At 41.3% G+C, this 16,890-nt stretch overlaps 1 protein-coding gene across 10 annotated transcripts in view; it reads left to right on the forward strand.

Moving 5' to 3' along the window:
* The window catches only part of LOC109920579 (muscleblind-like protein 3), a 144,380-nt gene extending 128,126 nt beyond the window's left edge, over window positions 1-16,254 (forward strand). For 7 of the 10 annotated variants that reach the window (XM_048605038.1, XM_048605041.1, XM_048605039.1 and 4 more), the window contains 5 exons: window positions 864-1,100; window positions 4,822-4,972; window positions 5,900-5,935; window positions 15,752-15,843; window positions 16,180-16,254. In XM_048605038.1, the coding sequence (XP_048460995.1) occupies window positions 864-1,100; window positions 4,822-4,972; window positions 5,900-5,935; window positions 15,752-15,843; window positions 16,180-16,236 (573 nt within the window). In that variant the 3' untranslated portion in view covers window positions 16,237-16,254. The remainder of the gene's footprint in view (window positions 1-863; window positions 1,101-4,821; window positions 4,973-5,899; window positions 5,936-15,751; window positions 15,844-16,179) is intronic. The other 3 variants (XM_048605046.1, XM_048605045.1, XM_048605047.1) reach the window with 3 other exon arrangements.
* The last annotated feature ends 636 nt before the right edge of the window (window positions 16,255-16,890 follow it).

Below are 16,890 nucleotides of genomic sequence, written 5' to 3' on the forward strand. Positions count from 1 at the left end.
TTCTGCTCCTATGATGCTGCTTGGCCTGCTGTGTTCATCCAGCTCTGCACCTTGTTGTCTCTGTCACTCATTTTATATTTCAGGTTTCATAATTGAATTTAAATTCCACCAGCAGCCGTGGATTCCCACAATATTGGCTTGAGCCTCTAAATCCAGTGACAGTACCATTTTATCACCATCTCCCCTATTTACAACAATTTAGCTTTATAGCCTAAAAGGATGTAAATATTTGCAGCAGAGCATGTGAAGCCACCTAGCAAAGATTGGAGCACAAAATCCAACCTGATGTACTGGTATAGTGCCAAGAGAAATGTCCTTCCTGTCTTTCAGATAAGACGTTAAACTAATGTATTAGATCGTGATGCTATTTTGAAGAGCCCAGGCGAATACTTGACCCTCGCCCACTATGTCTATAATAGTACATCTGGTCCTTATTGCGTTGTTGTTTGCAAGAACTTTCTGAATGCAAATTAGCTCCTGCATTACCTACGTTAGAAAAGTAATCAGAAGTAACTCATTGGTTCTGAAGCAGTTTGGGTGCTCAGAGGTCACGAAAGGCACTATAACAATGCAAGTCATTTTATTCTTAATGTTGCATTGATTTTTATTGTAACTACAAAAGAGCATAATACTTGACTTACCAGGACCTGTGTCACAAGATATCCATTAATGGAATAAGACGCGATGAGCTGACTTCTTCACCTCTTCTATACACCCTGGAAGAAATGGATTACAATAGCAGCTGTGTGACAAAGCAACGTTAGTTGTTATGCAGTGTTCCCTTTTCATTGCACCTTCTATTTTGAAAATGAAGGAAAGCTGGTGGACCCAAGAAGCCAACTGCTAACAATTACTTCCATTAGGTTTGCAGGGAGTTTCAGCGTGGAAATTGCACTCGGGGTGAAAACGATTGCCGCTACGCACACCCACTTGAAATGGCAATGATTGATTCAAATGAAAATACGGTCACAGTTTGCATGGATTATATCAAGGGCCGCTGCTCACGGGAAAAGTGCAAATACTTCCACCCGCCCGCACATCTGCAAGCCAAAATAAAGGCCGCTCAGCACCAGGTGAATCAGACTGCAGCCGCTGCCATGGTAGGTAAACTAGACAGAGAGGCCAGCGTTCCTCCTGTTTAGTCTCAGTGATGCCAATATTTAAAAATTCTGTAAGTAATTTGCCAACTATCTGGCTAATCAAAATGACTGATCACCTTCACTATCCTTGTGCTCTCAGTGCAGTGATTGTGTTTAAAATGTTTGTAAAAGGACAGATATTTTTCAGTACAGAATCCTGGTTACATGGTCTATAATTTGCAACTGGCTGTGTTGGCCAATGAAGAAACAGCACATGTGAGGAGTGAGTCAGTATCAATAGTAGCCATTAAAATGTGAAATAATGCTTTACTTTGTACCACTGCTCCGTTACAGAGAACGTAGCCTCAAAATTTCTGGGATCTGTGAAATAACTGCACAGGGGGCGGTATCCCATCTCCAAGTCACTCTTTATTTACTTGCGCACTGTGGCCAGCCAGCTCGGAATCAGTCTCCTGAACTGAGGAGATTCTAAATCCCTTGTTTTTATTGGTCAGCTAGGGCTTCCTGATTGGGCCAGTTTAACAACCCCAATCAAGGATCTTGTAGACAATAGATCCACCTGGTTCCAATCACTACAACCTGGAAAACCCAATTGCCCTCTCACATCAGAAACCCAGCTTCAAAAGGACATGAACCTATTTTGGCTAGACACCTGGACCTTTTTTTGGAACTATTATTCTATCCAATTCAGCAGGGATGGAGAACTCGCTGCAGCATTGTCTCATTGATAGCCATGGCAAAGAGGTTTTTGGTGGCCATTGAGCCTCTCATCAGGTGCACTCAAGCTACTTCTGCAACAGTATACTCTGTTCGAATTAGAGGAAGACGAACCAGATGTTCATGTGTGATTCTGCCACCTCTTCAGTTGCCTAATCGGGCATTGGAATGGGAGAACTACCCTCCACCCTCAGCCAATTGAAGTGCTGTTAACGTGCAAAGCGTCATGCCCCCTTTTGTTGAAATATGGGCACTGATCCCATGGAGGCCCCAAATTCATATTCCCCAAACTCTCCCTTACCTTTAGAATGGGAAATTACATATCATTCTACTGTGTAACAAAGCTAAAAAAGGAAAGTCAGGGAATTGTAGATGTTATCCTAACATCTCTTGTTGGTAAATTATTAAAGATAGTGACTGAATACATTGCAATTTTCACCTATCAATGATGTTCTGTGAGGAGAAGGGTAAAATTTTGGTTTCCGATGAACTGAGTGGAATGTTGTTGCAGTTGCATCATACGTTTACAGATCTGGATAAATTACTTGCTGTGGGATAATGTGGTGAAAGCAGTTGAAATGACAAGGGACGCCTGTCCCAGTTGCTCAGATTAGACCTTATTAGGATCTGGTTGTTATTCTGCTTTGATGGTGAAGTTTTTCAGTCATAAACCTCCTTTGCACCCACTGTTTTTAAGTTGTCTGTATTGCATTTTGGCATTTTTCTATCAAATTAATTTGTTTTTCCTTAAGCGATTACAAACATTCATGTGACACTCACAGACAGTAAGGGTGTCTGTTTGTAATTATGTAGCTGAACAATAACAGTAGTGAACGCCTTTTGTAATGCATGCTTGTTCTTTTTTAATATGTTGTATAATGCATTCAGATTTGTTTTTTCTCCCTTCCTCTTCACCTCCCTATATTGCGTTGCTGCCCCTATGATGCACCTCTGCTTGCTGTTTATGTTAATGCGCTTGAACCCCATTGGCCCATTGCCATCCATGTGCTCGCTGCCTGCTAATTAAGACTCAACCAGCTGTCAGATCAATGAAGCGATCCCTCGAGGCAACCTTTGACCTGGTACTTGCACCTTTCACCTTCTTGCTTTGCATGTAGCTTTCTTTTATTTTGTAAACGTAATGTTAGTTAGATTGCATGACTGCCTTTTCATTTAGTTGGTGCTATATTTAACCCTTGGGACACTGCCATTTCAATTTGACTTGTTTGGAATGTATTTTGGTGGTGCCAGTTAGCATTATGCTGCCCCCTAAGGCTTTGGCATGGCAACAATAGATGCAGCCACAGTGAAACCTGTTTCTAAGCCTTATGAACTCAGTAAAACTTATTTGTGAATATTAATGGGGAACAATTACACTCCACAGTTCCCAGAGTGTACTTTTATATATATTTCCGTCTGATCTGGGTTGGTGCAGCATGGAACAAAAATCTTCCAAAGTAATCCCCAGGTGATGTGAGAGAGTAAAGAGAATAAAGATAATTCTGAATGGAGAGGAGGGCTAATGCTGCATGTAAAACAGGTTTGACTGCTTTAAAGTGATTTTGGCATTAAAGGGTGGATTCATGCAACAGACTAGTTACTGTCTTAATAAATAATATTGACACAGCAATCTCAAATCCAAGAATTGCAAGGTTTTATATTAGCACTACTATACTGCCTGATAGGCTGGTCGAGGCAGATTCAATTGTGACTTTCAAAAAGGGAATTGGGTAAATACTTGAAAGAGGAAAATTAATTACAGAGTTATTCAGAAAGAGTGCAGGGGAATGGGGCTAATTGAATGGCTTTTTCAAAGAGCTTGTACGGGTTTAATGGGTTGAATGGTTTCCTTCTGTGCTGAGTGATTCTACTGAGCATCTTTTTGAAATGACAAACAGCCCAAAAAGCAGGAATGTTCAAACTCCCACTGGTGTGAGAAATGTTCCTTATAGAATTCCACAGGCCACTTGTGTGTACATATTGCACAAAATGGTGGCTGGCAGAAAAAAGGAGTGACATTAACAATCTGAATTCCAGGTATCCATTATGTCAGACAAACTAGGCAAATTAAACAGAGGCATCTTTCTCTATGTACCTCAGCTTCCATTGTGCCATAATCACTTGTGCTATTTAAGCAAACCAGCTGCAGTTTCTCGCTATCTGGGTGCTGCAATTTACAGCAAATATTTCTGTTGTCGCTTAAGTTGCTTCCTTCAGCGTATGATTGTTTTCAGGGTTCCCACTAATGTGAAACTTTGAATTTCATTTGATTTTCTGAAGTGTTAACAATTATAGGATATTTATTGTAAACTACTCATAAAGTGATGTTTGTATGATGCTTGGGGTGGGGGATGATATAACGGAAATAAACTTACGATCTACAAACAAGCTTCTGCATTAAATTGGAACAAAAATATAGTTCTTATACGTTTAATGCAGGACAATATATATGAAATGAAGAGTTTATTTAAAAATCGTTTTGTGAAAGGAACCTTGAGACTTTTCAAGTCCCTGCAACTTTCTAAAACCCTAGCGAGAAACCTGGCTATGTATTCTCTATTTATTATATTGTGTGTGTATGTTACAGATTTTCAGAACATTCAGTAGTTAAGCCGCAAATGCATTGTTTTATTTCTTTCATTTCATCACTGTCAATGTGCAGCCTGTATGAAGTATCTCACTTTAAGCTTGACAGTAAATCTCCTATGTTCAAAGTCGAGCAAAGTGGTGATGCAGTTCACACTATTGACTCTTCAAAGGCTTTGTACTGCCTCTCCCGCTTTTCGCATTTATGTACTGTTCACAATGTCTTGTGGCTTTGTTCTGCTTCAACTGCAGCCTTGCTTTAGCTATTACTAGTTGCAGGAGAATGGCAGGCCAATCTTTGGTGTGTGGGGATGTGTGTGTGTGTGTGTGTGTGTATATATATATATATGCGTGTGTATATTGTTTGGTGCATGCGTCATTTATTTTCTACATGTCTTAATCAATCCCTCATCCATAGGCTCTCCAGCCTGGTGCCCTCCAACCTTTACCAAAGAGGCCAGCACTTGAAAAAACCAATGGTGCCACCACAGTGTTTAACCCCAGTGTTTTCCACTACCAACAGGCTCTAGCTAATATGCAGCTGCAACAGCCAACATTCATCCCAACAGGTTAGTCCATTGTCACTTGTGCTCTTCATCCACTCTTTTCATTTTGGTATTAGAAGTCACAAGGCTTCACTGCTGAAGTCACTCAAGGAATGGGCAATCATTCATTTTCTTCATATCAGAATGGTTTTCACATTTAAAGGAGCTGCTCTCGTTTCCTGTTTTTATTGTTCACCATATTGGAAGTGAACATTTTTGAACTTGGGAGCATCCTAGGCTGGGGGAACAGAGAAAGGAAGGGGATCTACTTTTAGAAATGATGAGGCAGCTCCTTTAAAATTACATTCTTCAACTTGAATGTTCAGATGGTGCTGTGTAACTTGCAGTAAATGTGCACGATCAGAAAAAGAAAAAAAAATGCAGCTATGCTTTGAACATCTTATGCAAAGCTTGCCATCCAAGCAAAATTTGTGCTGATTTTAATACACTGGGACTAAAGGGTAGGGGTGGTCTGAGATTAGACTTGGCCTGGGATGCATATCAGAAGGTAACGCAGCAATTACCCCTGGTACACCTACCTGATGTTCAATTCCGTCCGTTTTGCAGCCCAGCCAAGTCTGGTTTCAACCCTAAATGTCCTTAATGAGGCAACATGAATATTGTAGCTGTGAATTAAGGTGCAGTTTGTAAGTACAGAGACATAACCAATTCTTGCATCTGCTGCCTGGGAGGCAATGCATTTTATCTCTGCATTTACTATTGTATCAATTCACGCTTTCCATCATTTCTCAGTGAATTATTATGATTGCCTAGTTTTAGTTCCTCACAAAAAGAAACTAAACACTCACCTTGCATGTGCTGAGGTAATCAATAAAGGTGTCTCTACTGGCTATAATCTGTTTCATACAGAATGTGTGTGAACACTAACTGTTTCTAACCAATGTTCCTTTTTTTGTTTATCCTTTCAACGCTTCACTGCATGATCTGCAGGCTCAGTGTTGTGCATGACTCCCACTGCAAGTGTTGGTAAGGTTGGAGCTTTATCTCTCTCAAATGTTTTGACCTCTCTTTAACACCCTCACATTTTCGAAACTTCACTGTGTGTTTGTGTTAGGAAATGTTACTGTCAAGTCAATATTTTTGTTCCCATCCACGTGGCTCACCAGTTACTGCAGCTGCCAGTGTATTCGACAGATTCTGCTTTGGTTACACCTAGAGCCCTGGATTGGAACTTGATGTTCTCCTCTAAGATGAATTTGGAAAAGGGGTTAAGAAGGTGCTAGATGGGGACCATAAGGCCCCTGGCCAGCCTTCCTGTTACACTGCCAATTGAAACCATTAAGAGGACAATGAATGCTTATATTCAAAGGCACTCAGTGCTTGATGAAGGGACCCAGCATTGGGAAAGATTTATTTGAGGTGGTGGTTGTGTTTGCCCAAAGCAAACCTGTCTTTTCTGCTGTTGGTGGTTCCATGCTGACGAAATTGTGACCCCCATCTCACCTTCACTCACCTGTAGTCTAGGTCCTTTGGGAAACCTAGGCCTCTCCTTGTGTGAATTTCTGGTAGCTGCCACCATTCCCGTTGGTGCTGCCGTAATGGACGGCTATCACCCTTCCAATGGGTAGCAGCTCTCAGGGATGGAATTGCTGCCACTGGGATCCCTACTTCTGGGAAATGCCAACCAATGGCCTGAGAGGCATTTACTACAGTGCGTCCCAAAGGAGACACAAATGGGTTTTCACCACCTCTCCAACTGGTAGGTGAGAACCTGTCACGTGTGTCAAATCCCACCTTTAGAGTTTTGCGATGACAAATTTCCAGCGTGGAATCTTGTTCATGACCAGCACTGGTGGGAGAATTGGAGACATGATCCAGCTGCAGCCCACCTTACAAATGTAGCCTGTGTAGTGTGCAGATTCACACAACAACTTCAGTAAACATAGCTTAACAACTTGACCAGGAAGGAAGTTGAAGTTTGAATGATCAAGGATGATTTAGAATTAACTATATTTAAGCAGGGAGTGATGACCTAGTGGTAATATCACTGGACTGTTAATCCAGAGACCTAGATAATGTTCTGTAGACCCAGGTTTGAATCCCTCATTATTGAATTTGAATTCAATAAAACAAATCTAGAATTAAGAATCTAATGATGACCATGAATCCATTGGCGATTGTTGAAAAATCCCATCTGGTTCACTAATGTTCTTTAGGGAAGGAAACTGCCATCCTTACCCAGCCTGGCCTACATGTGACTCCAAACCCACAGCAATGTGATTGACTCTTAACTGCCTTCTGGGCAATTAGGAATGGGGAATAAATGCTGCCTAGCCAGCGAAGCTCTCATCCTATGAAAGAAAAAAAAAGAGGGCTACAATGGTTAAATTAGGAAGACCAGTTGTAGAGGTTAGGCTTTTATTCCCATGAGTATATAAGATGAAAAGGTGATATGATCGAGGTGTTTAATGTGGCTGAAGGATTTGACAGGTGAAACCTGTTTCTTTTGGTTGGAGAAGGACATAGAGGTGGGTGCATAATCTGAAAAATAAAGTTGGACAATTCAGGTATGATTTCAGGAATCATGTCCTCGCACAAGATATCTATAGTTTTTGTGTTATTAGTCTGGTGAATCTGTGCTGCACTCAGCCATTATCAACTTCATTGTGTGGTAGCCAGAGCTAGACGTCACATACGAAATGAGGTAGAACCAGAACTTCTTATAACAGGAGTGAAACTATTAAGCAAATGTTTAGCAAATACTTAATGTAATCTGTCTAACATTCCTAACACCTGTCACCGACAGGCATGACAAAGGAACACTTCTGAGTTCTGTTTTTGTCAAATCTCTTGTGTGAGTTTACAACTTCATAACTGTGGGCAAACTAACAGTTCATATCTTGCATATGCAGTTCTTGCTCCTCCTATCTAATTTTTGCTTGTGGGCATTTATATATAAAGCAATACAGCAGTGCCTCAAGTGAGCACTTAATGGAGAGAACACTGTGCAGCACAGTTTTGGATCTGTTCATCGATTGTATTTTGTCCCTTGGGGAGGTCATAACTCAATTGTCAGTCACGAGATTCTTGAACCACTAACTAGGGAAACGGAACTGAAGTGATTTGCTGTTGCCTTCCTCACATCTTGTCATAGATAGGCTTTAAAGACCCTCATCTTCTTTTGCAATGGAAGGAGAATGACCTTAATCCATTGATAGTCCTTTAATAGAGTTTTCGGGACATACTTGAATCTTTCACCTTCTGACTTGGATGTGGGAATGTTACCACTAAACCAAAGACTCACTGTCAGTTTGGTCTGTAATATGCTACTTTGCTATTTCCCATTATCTTTTTATGACTATCCTCCAGTAAGGGTGATTTAGTTCCCAATTACAGTTTGAGCAGTAGGTGTATTCTGCTACTCCATCATCTTTGCTGCTAAACCATTATTAGTAACTTGTGTCTGTATATTTAGTACATGTTGAAGTTTTAAAATGATACTTCAACCTTAGGTAGCAGCACCAGATTTAACCCGCTTTCCTGCCTGAAGAAAGAACAAACTTTTCGTAGCAGTGCAAGGGAAAATTCCGCACATAAGCCACATTAAGTGGAGTAAATTTTTACGGTAGTTCTGTAAATGAAAACCTCAGGGAAGCAACAGCCTAAAGAAGTAAAGAGAAGGCATTTGTTCAAAGGATGAGGTTGTGCAGTTCTTTGCAGGTGTTCCAGCTAATGTGATTTTAAAAATTTTTTTCTTGGGATAGAGTACTTTCCAAGCCTAGATTTCCTTAAGTCTTTGTGGGCCTTTATTGTTGACCTATTATAATCTGTGCAGTTAGGGTTCTTGCACAGTGCTGTTAGATAGAAAGGGAATCCAGGATTTTGATGTAGTGGAGATGAAGGAATGTTGGTACATTTCAATTCAGGATAGTTGTATGATTTTGAGGGAACTTGCAAACGTTGGTGTTCCCTGATGCCTGCTGCCCTTGTTTTTCTAGGTAACCGAGGTTGCAAGTTTGAAAAATGCTGTTCAAAAGCCACCTGAGTCTGCCCCACAAATTGACTCAATCTTGCTTCAAATTGGGGGGAAAAGTTCCGTTTGATCATTTTTGGTTGTGGGAGTTATCAATGGAAAAGTAGTAGGGAAATATGACCTGTAGGAAGAGAGTGAAGAGATGACATGGAAGTTGGAAACAAACTAAGGACGAAAAATAGCAAGAGGATAAAAAGAGTACCAAGGTGTCTGGTGTTTGTGTTTATTATCTGAATGAAGAATGTTCTTTGAACAACAATGTCAGAGGACTTTTTTAAATCTGAGTGTCCAGGGTATTTCTTCAATGAGTGGAGGAAGGGAGACAAGTGCAGGTCAAGACTGTGCATACTGTTCTCACTCCATAATATGAAATTAAACAGTGCAAATAAGTGCAACCCTTTGGTCAACCAAGAATCAAGTGGCTCTATTTTAGACCAAACAGAGACTATACCTAAGAGCTTACTATTTTGACCATTAGCCAAAGATGTGAGTCCATATAGCTGCTACATTGCTGTGTCACCACATTCCCTTTCTTATCTGAGTAATTGAATTGGACATTAGAATCCACTAACATATTAAGAAGAAATATTCAAAGTTGTATTTGAGAAGTATCCATGTGTTCAGCATTACTAAGGCAGCAGTTGTAACTTAAGCTGCCTGCTAGCTAAATAACATGACCGGCTGCAATACTGGTATTTCAGTGAGATGTAATGTTCAATCTGAATCTTCATTCAAGTATTATTGGCACCTTGTAGAACTAGTGTTCATCACCCACTCCCTCCCATCCCACCAAATCCATGCGTTTCCCACCCAGTAGGTTCTGTTCAATTACTTGTTTGACTGTGTAACTCTGTCTCTTCCTAACCAAAATGTGCTATTGTTTGGGCTGTGGGATGACTACTTCCAGAGGGCAAATGTGCCACGTGGATAATCAAAATGCCTTGACAGGCAGAGAGAGATTTGTCTTGGTCAGGAAGTTCACGTCAGAGTATTGTAGATATTTGGCATGTGATAGAATTTGAGATACACATTAAATTGTTTTCGTCTGTAAGTTGGAATCATTAGGGAGGTGCGGTTTGATGGTGATGCAAGGAATGGGATCCCAGGAAGTACAAAATCATTTATTTTGTTCAGCACCTTGCATTAACATAGTAAAGTACCCCAAAACATTTTACAGGTATGTGACCATACACAGATTGGCGCTAGGTCTCACAGAGGTATTGTCAGTGTTCACCATTAGTACTCATTATAAACTGACAGCAGCTTTCGGAGTGCATAATGCAATCAAACACAGTAAAGCAGGAGTTAGTCACTGGTTTAATTTTTCTGCATGGTGCAAGCTTTTGGAAATTCTCAGATCTGCTTGAAGCAGCCAGAAATCACTGAACTGATGAGAACTTTCCCTTTGACTTCATTAGACTTGCTGTAAATACCCTTCAAAAAGTTACACCATGTTAAATGATGTGCAACTGTGATTTTAACTATGTCCAAAGTCCATAGTTACTGTTGAAGAGCCTCAATGGCCCAAAAAATAAACAGGTTTGTTTGTGTGGAATGACAAATTTCTTCATTAGAATGAAACACATTCCTTTTTAAATAAGTTTGGTATCTCAACTTCTTTCTGAATTCCACGGCATGTCCCAAACTTTATTTCTCTGTCTGTAGAATGATATCGAAATCTTTAGAGAACAGTCATGGTTTCTGACTTCCTGGGATGCTATCAGTGAGAATACTTCAAGGTGATTGGCTGCTTACCACGTCTGATGATGTCATTGTTCTGCAAGGCGTAGAGATTCTCTGAATTCAGAACCAGATCAAATGCCCTTAGGAAAGGAGAAATCCACACCACTGAAGTTGCAAGATCTTTATGGACAGCTCTCTTTGCCATCAGCTTTGAGATCCCTTACAATGTATATGATTTTATGGCAAGATTTTAGGCTTCAAACTGGTGTCCTGATTTCACATTAAATGGAGGTTGAGAATTGACCAGTCTAATAGCCAGAATATATGCTCGAAATCTATTTAAGGATGGTGGGAAGGCTGTCTCAGCTGGAGGGCAAAGCTGTTCCAGTGCAGCTGCAACATTGACATCTACCTGACAACTTGAAAACTGCCAGTTGTGTCCAGTCCATAAAAAGTAGGACAAATTAAACCTGGCCAATTATCATTCTGTTGGCCTCTTCTCAATCATCAGAAAAGTGATGAAAGGAGCCCATAGAAAGATTTAAAAGAGACATGGGGGCAATTTTTTTTTTACACAGAGGGTGATTTGTGTTTGGAATGAACTTCCTGAGGAAGTAGTGGATGTGGGCACAGTAAACAACGTTTGAAAGACACTTCGATAAGTACACGAGTAGGAAAGGTTTGGAAGGATATGGGCCAGGAGCAGGCAAAAGGGACTAGTTTAGTTTGGGATTGTGTTCGGCATGGACTAGTTGGACCGAAGGGTCTGTTTTCGTGTTGTCAACAGTGCCATCAAGGGACACTTATTCATCATAATCTGCCCAGTGGTGTATTGTGTTCTGTTGGGGCCACTTTGCTCCTGACCTCCTTGTCTGAATACTTGCAAAAGAGCTGAATTCCAGAGGTGAGGCAGGAGTGACTGCCTTTGACATCAAATTAGTGTTTGATCAATTATGGCATCAGGGAGTTCTGGAACAAAATGAAGTCCATGGGAACCGGGGACAACTCTGCTCTGGTTGGAGTCATACCTAGCACAAAGGAAGATGTTTGTGGCTGTAGAACATTAATTGCCCTAGGGTGTCTGTGCAGAGGTTGTTGTGCCCAAGGGGCAACCATATTTAACTGGTTCTGTCCATCATAAGATCGGGATTTAAATGTTTGATGATAATTACACAATGTTCAATGTTCACAATTTGCAACTTCTCAGATACTGAAGCAGTCTATGTTCATATGTACGAAACTTGGACAACACTCAGGTGTAGGCTGATGTGTTTTGCAAATGTTATTTGCCAGTTAAGTGCTAGACAATGACCATCTCCAACAAGAGAGAGTCTGTCAATCCCCCTTTGCCATTCAATGGCATTATTATCACTGGCTCCCCCATCTCAATACCTGGGAGTGACCATTAACTATAAATTGAACTAAACCAGCCATATAAATACTGCAGCTGCATTTGCAGGTCAAAGGTTAAGAATTTTGAGGGAAGCATCTCACCTCCTGTTCCTTTCAATTCATGTCCACAATCTACAAGCGCACGTTAGAAGTGTGATGGAATTTTCTCTGCTTGCCTAGAAGAATGCATTCTCAAAAGCACTTAAACTCGATCATGAAGGATAATGATTTGTCAATGTCGGATCCACGACCTTCAAGATACATTCCCTCCACCACAAATGCACAGTGGCAGCGGTTGTTATCGTCTACAAGATACACTGCAACAACATATCAAGGTTCCTTCAACAGCGCTTCCAACCCTGTAATCTTCACCACCTAGAAGGACAATGACAGCAGATGCTTGGGAGCACTACCACCTGCAAGTTCCTTTTCTGAGCCACACCTTGAATTGTAACTACGTCACCATTACTTCAGTATCATTCCTTCAGAATCAAATTCCTGGAACTACCTCCCGAACAGCACTGTGGGTGTAACTATACCAGATGGACTGCAATGGTTGCAGACATTGCTCAGCAACACCTTCTCGAGGGTAACTGGGGACAGGCACCAAATGCTGGCCCAGCTAGTGATACCCACATCCCATGAAAGAATTTTAAAGAATCCAGATGGGCAGGACTCGTGCACTGAATGGGGAGCATTGTTGAACAAAGAGACCTGGAGTGGGGTGAGGGGTGCAGATTCTTAGATCCCCTCGAGGTGAAGTCGCAGGTAGACAGTGTAGTGAAGAAGGCTCGCCCTCGTCAGTCAGAGCATGGAGTAGGGATGTCATGTTGCAGCTGTACTGGACCTTGGTTCGTTCACATTCTGATCACCCTGCTGTAGGAAGGGTGTTGCCAAACTGGGAAAAGGTGCAAAGCAATTTACAAGGTTGTTTCCGGGACTGGAGGGTTTGAGTTATAAGACTCGAGGGCATAGGTTTAAGGTGAAAGATTTGAAAAGGACCTGAGATGTCACTTTTCAAGCAGAGGGTGGTGCGTGTACGGAATGAGCTGCCAGAGGAAGTGGTGGAGGCTGGTACAATTACAACATTTAAAAGGCATCTGGATGGGAACATGGATAAAAAGGGTTTAGAGGAATATGGGCCAAATGTTGGCAAATGGGACTAGATTAATTTGGAATTATGGTTGGCATGGACAAGTTGGACCGAAGGGTCTGTTTCCGTGCTGTATGATTCTATGAGAGGCTAAGGAACAGTAAGCTTCCATTCATGTAAGATGGAGATTCAAAGGCTTTTTTAACTTTTTTAACATTTTTAAATTCAAAAATGGAATCAACAGTGACATTGTTGAGGGGAAGTCCCAACACAGGTGACAACAGGAGAGAAAGGTCAAAAAGCAAATAAACTGTTTTCAGTGTTGGAGGGGACCTACAGACTAGACTGACAGTAAGAATCCATTCAGCCACTGATAATTGAGCTTTAGTAATGATGATCCCCTCTCAACTGATACCTTGTAAGTGATTTAGAGGCGATCTGAGGAAAAAAGTTCACCCAGAGGGTTTTAGAAATATGGAGCGTGCTGCCTGAGGGGGTGGTGAAGGCAGGTGCTCTTGCAAAATTTAAGACATATCTGGATGAGAACATAAAATGCTAGGGTAAAGTAGTCTTTGGACGAAGTAAATGGAATTAGTGTGGTTTGGTGTTTGTTAGTCAGCATAGATATGGTGGACTGAGGGGCCTGTTTCAATGCTGTATGACTCTGAAATTCCTCTGCCTACTGGCAGGCAGCCATTCTGCCATAGGTCCTGTCTCTAGGGAAGAGGGATAGTAGCAGGCAGTGATGGCAAACTGCCATGCTGGTCAGCAGCATGATTTTCTGTGCTATCCCATGTCTGGTTCTTTCCCTCATATGGGGTAAAGATTCTGCCTTATGATTGGTTGTGAAAGCTGGGTTTTACCAGTCACCTGGTAAATTAAGGAGGGTCAGCATGCTGATCTCCTTCCTGCCACAGATAGGGAAGGTGTCCAAGAGCCTTGCCAACAAGACCCCAATGAAATGGTCAATTGAGGACATCGTCTCACCTCCACTAGCATTTAGCCAGCAGCATCGGGATCCGCTTGCCCATGGTGAAACTGTACAGTAAGCCCTGACTGTTCTCAGTTGGCTTTCTGGGGACAAGGGTTTGTCGAAGAGCTCCTTTTTTGTACCAGGCAACTCTCAACTCCCCACTCCACCCCCCCCCCCCCTCTCCAAACTTGTTCTGAGGGAGGATGTCCATTGCTCTGTCCTCCTCCAGGTGCAGACATAGCAGTGGCCACTACTCCCAGTGGCACTGCTGGCAGTCTGAGTGGCTGATGGCTGCTGATGGGGCACCTAAATAACCTGCCACATTTGACAGGCTACAGCCGAGGATTATACTCACCACTAAAATGGCATCTACATTCAATTTGAGATCATTACAGGGACTGAAATTGGTGCTTTGGAATGCATGAATGAGTGCCAACAGAATCTGTTCGGTTTTCCGAGGCTAAAAACAGGCAACAGCTTGTCTTGGGTGTAAACATAGACCACAGACAGAGTTTCTCCTCTCAAGCTAACTCCCACTTAACCACCCGTTATGGAAGTCTGGTTGTTTTTTCCAATTTTCATTTAAGAATTTAAAATGTTTTGAGATTGGAGAGTCCGTGTTGAAGGAACCTCTAAATGACTTGCCCTTCAGTGCAGCAGGCTGCTCCTCTCAAACTGAAAGTCCCCTGGTGGCTCTGTCAACTTTGAAAGCCAGCTTGCTGCCCTTAATTAGCCTGGGAACCCATCTCCTTGCCAGTTAAGGGGAATACCTTGGTCAAAATCCCAGAGATTGTTTCCTCTCAGGGCCAGATGCGGGACTAGGAAGATCTCCAACTTCTGTCCCGCCCCACTCCCTCTAACCGAACTCCCCCAAACAGCCATGAGAGAGAATTCAGTCCTCTATGGATGATTCTGAGCATAAGATTTAGTGTCTATAAGTGTGATTTTGAGTTTGTGATTTTTTTGAATGTCTGACTTTTAGTGTTTTTAAGTATGTGGTTCTAATTTGGCATGTGTGATATTAAGATTGTGTGTTTTTTTTTGGCCGTGTGTGATCTTGAGTGGATGCATGGGCGAATGTTTTTCATTTTGAGCGTATGTAAATAAGTGACAGAGTAAATATTCTGTGATCTTCCATTTCACAAAAATGCAATTAACTCTAGAATATTACCTGCCTTTCTTACTTGGATTCAACCCGGTTTTATCTATATATGCCCATTAGTTAGTTACGTTGTGTTTACAGTGAATAAATTTTAACAGGGAATTGCAAAATTTAATTGTTCATGCTTTTTGAATAATTTCAGACAGAACTTTGCTCAGAGTATCTGTTAAATGCATTGCTTCAAAGTCTGTGTTTTATTTTATATAATTACACAAATGCATCATTATGTGCTCGATAATGTACAGTCTTTTAGAGTGTTTTAAGTTCTCCTTAATTATGATTGTAATAAGCTTTCTCCTTTTTTTCTCTTTTTGTTTTTTTATTTCTTTCAATGCTGTCTTGCTTATTGCACTATGATTGCATGCTGGTGTCACCCTTCATGATGATGTCACATGGCTTGTTGCTGTGATACCTGCCACGCCCGCAATCCACTCCACACGCTGCCATGGTTACCATAACGCTACACCCTTCCTGTTTGTCACTTCCATGGTGTCCCCTACTGAAAGTACCCATGATGCACGGCGCTACGCCCACCACTGTGTCCGCAACAACACCTGCTACCAACGCTCCCTTCGCAGCAACAGCAACAGCCAATCAGGTTTGGCTCTTTAAATAGCTTTTACTTCTTGTTCCAAGTGAGCTGTTGCTTTAACATCAGCACAGATTACAAAGTCTTTCTGTTTGCTAAATTTAAGTCGAGGAAAATTGTTTTAAAACAAATATTCTTCAGTCACCACATCGGTGTGTGTTACAATCTGGATGTAGCTATGCATAATGTTAGTGACATTACCTCTTTTCCTTTGTAAAATTGTCAGTTAATTCATTCACTGCAAACACTGTTTGTGTAATGTCAGTGCTAGGATGTGAGCTATAATATACAGGATAAGTTTTTCTTTATAAGTCACATTTTAATCTGAAATCTTTTCCACTGTAGATGCCCATTTTATCAATAGATGAACTCAGTAGCAGCATGTTTGTTACACAGATGTAGAAGTTACGAATAGAACAGTAAGTTTCTTTTAAATACTAATACAAACTAATGAGAACTTAACCCAAGCAACAAAAGATTATTTTCTTCTTATTCTGTCTCTCTGATGGAACCAAGACATTTAATAGAAGTGATGTTGTTGTCAAATGTTCATGTTGTAATGCATTTCATAGTTTCATTATCAGTCTCACTCTTTAAACATTGATATCAGCATGATTTTAAACATGGAGTCTGGACTATTAAACAATCGCATGCATTATTTGAACTTTTAATTGGCTAGCATTTTGAATATTACTATATGTGGATTATACTGTTGTGATCTGGATTGTTTTGAAGTGCTTGTCTGTGTTTATTGAAATTGTGCTTTGAGCATACACCCTTTAGGTATAGCATTACCACGGGAAGAGGTTAGATGCCAATGTTGGGGATTCCAGTAGCAAAACAGGACAAAAGATTTGTTCCAAATGAATACAATTCAAAATTCCTCTCTCCTCTGTTTTAATACCGTTACCATCAAGGGGCGGTACGTTGTCTCAGTGGTTAGTACTGCTGCCTCACAGCGCTAAGGACCTGGGTTTGATTCCACCCTTGGGCAACTGTCTGTGTGGAGTTTGCACATTCTCCCTGTGTCTGCATGGGTTTCCTCCAGGTGCTCTG

The sequence above is a fragment of the Rhincodon typus genome, chromosome 14, assembly GCF_021869965.1.
Source record: "Rhincodon typus isolate 14 chromosome 14, sRhiTyp1.1, whole genome shotgun sequence".
Lineage (NCBI taxonomy): Eukaryota > Metazoa > Chordata > Chondrichthyes > Orectolobiformes > Rhincodontidae > Rhincodon > Rhincodon typus.